The 4,949-nt window shown below is 41.6% G+C and overlaps 1 protein-coding gene across 3 annotated transcripts in view; it reads right to left on the bottom strand.

Moving 5' to 3' along the window:
- The window catches only part of LOC123973111 (E3 ubiquitin/ISG15 ligase TRIM25-like), an 18,618-nt gene that overhangs the window by 1,373 nt on the left and 12,296 nt on the right, over window positions 1-4,949 (bottom strand). Inside the window, exons 1-2 of one of the 3 annotated variants that reach the window (XM_046052994.1) lie at window positions 4,733-4,814; window positions 1,905-4,086 (exon numbers count right to left, since the gene is read on the bottom strand). The exons of 1 other annotated variant lie outside the window; for it this stretch is intronic. In XM_046052994.1, the coding sequence (XP_045908950.1) occupies window positions 2,479-3,993 (1,515 nt within the window). In that variant the 5' untranslated portion in view covers window positions 3,994-4,086; window positions 4,733-4,814 and the 3' untranslated portion in view covers window positions 1,905-2,478. Of the gene's footprint in view, window positions 1-1,904; window positions 4,087-4,732; window positions 4,815-4,949 lie in introns of those variants that run through there. One more of the 3 variants, XM_046052993.1, reaches the window with a different exon arrangement.

The raw sequence follows: 4,949 nt of genomic DNA, 5'->3' as shown, positions 1-4,949 counted from the left end.
GTTAAATGACTCTTGTTCAATGATTTCAGGTACAGATTCACTTCATCCACACAATCAGTGGGTTTGAGCAGAATCTCTAATACATCAATTCAAATATTGAACAAGCATTTAGAGCTCAGAGAAGTTTCCATTTTCATGCAGAGAAATGTCAGTTCAGGTAAACAAAAGTCATCCTGAGCAGTGATAGCCTCCAACGTTGAACCTAAAACACCTGGAGAAACAATCAGGAGAGTGAGGAGGTGAAGTTTCCTCAGAGAGAACTTCAGTCTAATGAGGAAAACCAGGGATTTTATTCAGCAGCCATGTGGGTGGAGACAGAAGCAATCGAGCTCAGGCTTTCAGATTCAGACCACCCTGTAGATCACAGATCAACACTAGTGCAGTTTAAACTGAACAGTAAAACATAAAAGAAACAATTTCAAACAAACACGTTTTTAATATTTTCACGCTTTTGTCAATATATGGCAGATTTTAACAGATGTTTTATTTCAGTGGTGATCTTTCAAACGTTTTATTGATTACAATAGTTCAAACAGCCTACTATACATGAAAGCCAGATCCATTAATCAATGCTGTAAAGATGATGAAACTCCAATAATTTAATAAAATATAATGAAACTATATTATTGTAAGTTATAAGTTACTTGTTCATCTCTGAATCTCACAGGACATGAATGTATTGCTCTCTCTAGGCTGAAGCCCCCTCCCTTTATAACTTATTGTAGACTGAACTAGGAAGCTTTGAATGGAGAAATGAAAGACTTGACATGATGCCACTTTGTTTTGATTGTATCTGCTGTTGGAGAGTTTTGTGCTCAGCTCCCTCATAGTCTCTATATTCTGCCAGTATCTGCAATCTCGCACAAACAATTCAGGTTGTTGTCACAGTGGTTGGAGCTGAATACACTGTGTCAGGCCCGCCAACAGGAGGGGTGAAAGGGTACACAAGGCACAGGGGGGGCCCATGCAAAGGTCTATGGTTGACCCTTAAATGGGATCAAGTTAGACACTTTACTTACTGTCTTTTATAAATAACAAAAGTTTTTAGATGTATTTACATGATAAATAAATGTATTATCAGACAGATATGTATTAAAGCATATTTCAAACTTGTCATCTGATTACCCACTTCAAGCGTTGAGAAGCACCATGTAACTATGTATGACAGGTGAAGGTGGAGCCAACAGTTAGGCAGACTAGTAAAGCTTTAGCTTGTTTAACCTTTAAGTAATGTAACACCAGAGCTGCCAACTCCCAGGCGTTGAGAATTTGATTCACGCTATTGACAATTTTCACACGCTCTCACAGTACACATCAATTTTCTTATGCTGTGAAAAATAAATGTAGCCTATAACTGCAGCCATGTGGACTGGGGTGAGTAACTCCACCCAGCTGATGCGACACCGGCGTCTCGCTCTCTGAGTTGCGGTAAATAACTGAAAGTGTTGCACTTCATCTGAGGTGCTGAAGTGAACATTTTTGTGGATTTATGGTGAGATTTCTGCCTGATCAGAAGTGTTTTTAGTAAGTTTCATTCATCCACCTCCTCCTCTCATCCAGTGATACAGTCCCAAATGGTTCTGTGTCTGCAGATGGTCTGAAGGGGCCAAATCAGCACAGCAACATCGCAGCAGAGTATAGGGCAGGGAGACTGTTAAAAATATTATGAATTCTCATTAAATGACAACGTCATTCTTGTAACATTACAACTTTTTTCTGAACCTGTCAGAGAACAAAGTTAGGCTATGAGGGAGAGATTCTGAATGAGCAGAAAGTTTTTGAACATGGAGCAACACAGTAGCTAGGCTATTAAAGTCCAGGAGTTTATAACTGAATTAAAACTAGCCTACGTGTGTGCTGGCTCAGCAGAGATGATATAACATGAGAAAATATTTTAATACACATTTAATGTGTAAACATGTTTGTTTATTCATCATGTAAACCTTCAGTTTGCTCACACATCCCTTCAGTAAAGTCTGTTAAATGACTTGTTCAGTTTCACTTCATCCACACAATCAGTGTGTTTGAGAAAAATCTCAACTACATCAGTTCAAATATTCACCAAACATTTAGAGCATTACAATGACTTACAATTGCTATATCAGAGTTTGCACGCTTCTGGAGCAACTAGGAGTTAAGTTTCTTGCTCAGGGACACAATGGTGGACGTGTGGGGGGTTGAAGTTTCCATTTTCATGTAGAGAAATGTCAATTCAGGTGAACAAAAGTCATCCTGAGCAGTGATAGCCTCCATGGCTAAACAGACACAGGAAGGAGCTCCACCTAAAGAAACTCAAACATTTACACAGCAACTAATGAGAAGACGTCAAAGTACCGCCCACAATGTTTGATTGACAGCTGATCTCTGTGCAGTGAAGAAATGCCACAACAATCAGCTCTCAGCAACAAACATGAAGACAAAAGAAGTTTAAGGATTAAAACACAGGATTTAACCAACTGTCCCTGAAATGACTTCTGACTATTTGAGCTTACAGAACTTAGCAGAGCTTCCAAGAGAAGGACAAAGTCCAGCATAGAGAGGCTGAGTGAATGTGGTCTGGACTCTGTGGAGGAGAGTCATGGTTTTAGAGATGCTGTAGAAGGACAGAATACCTGCACTGTGATCCAGGTACACTCCTACTCTGGAGGACCGAGGACCTGAGAAGGGAGTGTAGAGTTTGTTGTACAAAAAGATATAACTGTTTGTGTCACAATATAACGCCCAAGATTTGTCATTGCTTCCAAATCTACCTTCGTCCCCTGCTCTGCTGATATTCTTGTATGCAACTGCTACATGAACTCCTCTCCCTCTCCACTCCACCTCCCAGTAACAACGTCCAGTCAGACTCTCTCTACTCAGGACCTGAAAACATCTAGTGAATCTGTCTGGATGACTAGAATGAGACTGTTCTTCATTCATTGCTGTTACCTTTCTGTTCCCTTCAGATAATAACAGATGTGTGTTTGCTGTGTTTGGATCCAGAGTGATGTCACATGAATATTTTAAGAAGTCAGCTCTGGTCCTGGGCTCTGGTTCTGACAGTAAAACATCCACTTCAGTCACTGTCAGTGAGACGTTTGTCCATTTCTCTCTCAGAACGTCCTGTAGTTTATCTCTGACTTCTGACACAGCTGCTGTCACGTCCTCAAAGTAGCGCAGAGGACGGACCTTGATGCTGGATGAGTCTGTAGATTCACTGAGTGCTGACAGTGAGGGGTAGTTGTGTAGAAACTGGGTGTGATCCTCTGTGAGTGAGAGCTGCTTCAGCTCAGCGTCTTTCCTCTTCAGCTCAGTGATCTCCTGCTCCAGCTTCTCCTGAAGCTCTTTGACTCGACTCACTTCAGTGTCCTGCTGGGATCTGAGCTGCCGCTTCACATCGGACCTTCTTTTCTCCATCAGACGGATCAGCTCGGTGAAGATCTTCTCACTGTCCTCCACTGCTTTATCAGCAGAGCCATTGATAGCCTCCACCTCCTGCTGAAGCACCTTCACATCTTTCTCTCTGTCCTGGATTCTCTGCTGGATGTTTTGTCGACTCACTTCCTGGAGCTTCTTGGAGGGCTCCACCAGCTTGTGTTTTTTAAAGGCAGAGGATTTATAATGCGGTTGAAGGTGTTTCTCACAGTAAGAGGCCAGACAGACCAGACAGGACTTGAGGGCTTTCAGTTTTCTCCCAGTGCAGACATCACAGGCCACATCTTCAGGTCCAGCATAGCAGTGATCAGCAGGAGCAGCTTGGAGTCCAGACTTCTTCAGTTCCTCCACTAAATCTGCTAACATGGTGTTTTTCACCAGGACTGGCCTCGGTCTAAAGGTCTGCCTACACTGAGGGCAGCTGTGGATTTCCTTTCCATCCTCCAAATCCCAGTGGGTTCTAATACAGTTCCTGCAGTAGCTGTGTCCACAGGGAATAGTCACCGGATCCTTCAGTAGATCCAGACAGATGGAACAAGAGAAGGTTTCTCGGTCCAGTTTTACTCTTTTCTGCGCCATTTCTCCTCTCAGTGGAGCTTTGATCCAATCAGCATGTGTTTCTGCAGCGTCTGTCAGCTCCTGCACTTCACCACTCGTCTTCAAACTGTAGATCTGAAGGGAAGGGAACAAGGAAATATAAGTTATGGACAGACTGGAGCTTGTTGTGTTGGAGAGAAAATCAACTACATTTTTCTCAAAGTTTTAGTTACTAATTAATTTACTGAGTAAACGTTTTTATCCCCTTACAGTGCAGTGAAAACCATGTATCTCCAAATTTGATGACTTTGTTTTATCCTGATAAACTACTTCTTAAGCTAAATAAACTATTTAAACCTGTCTTGGATTAAGTGGAAAATGCATCATCATGAAGCTGAAAAGGGCTTGTTTTTCTGGGCTAATTTTAGAGATGGAGATACATGGTTCTCATAGGACAGCTGAACTTGAAATAATAATAATAATAATAATAATAATAATGAAAATATGATGCATTGCTGTAGATTAAACTACCCTGCAGCATGTAAACTAATGGAGTATTTTCACAGTGTGTATTAGTACTTTTCCTCCAGTAAATGATCAGAGTACTTCTCCCACCACTGGTTCTTCTGTTACCCAGCAGGGACTCGCTCACACACACTTTAACAGTTTCTACTCTGCACAAAACTGAACTCTAACTTCCTCTAAATATGACAGGAACATTGTTTTTACACTCAGCAAGTTCTTCCAGCCACGTTAACTCTGTTTAAGATCCACAACTTACCTGAAACACCTGGAGAAACAATCAGGAGAGTGAGGAGGTGAAGTTTCCTCAGAGAGAACTTCAGTCTAATGAGGAAAACCAGGGATTGTATTCAGCAGCCATGTGGGTGGAGACAGAAGCAATCGAGCTCAGGCTTTCAGATTCAGACCACCCTGTAGATCACAGATCAACACTAGTGCAGTTTAAACTGAACAGTAAAACATAAAAGAAACAATTT

Source organism: Micropterus dolomieu, linkage group LG06, assembly GCF_021292245.1.
Source record: "Micropterus dolomieu isolate WLL.071019.BEF.003 ecotype Adirondacks linkage group LG06, ASM2129224v1, whole genome shotgun sequence".
Lineage (NCBI taxonomy): Eukaryota > Metazoa > Chordata > Actinopteri > Centrarchiformes > Centrarchidae > Micropterus > Micropterus dolomieu.
The sequence above is the reverse complement of the archived record's forward strand: the minus strand, read 5'-3'. Positions and strand labels throughout refer to the sequence as shown.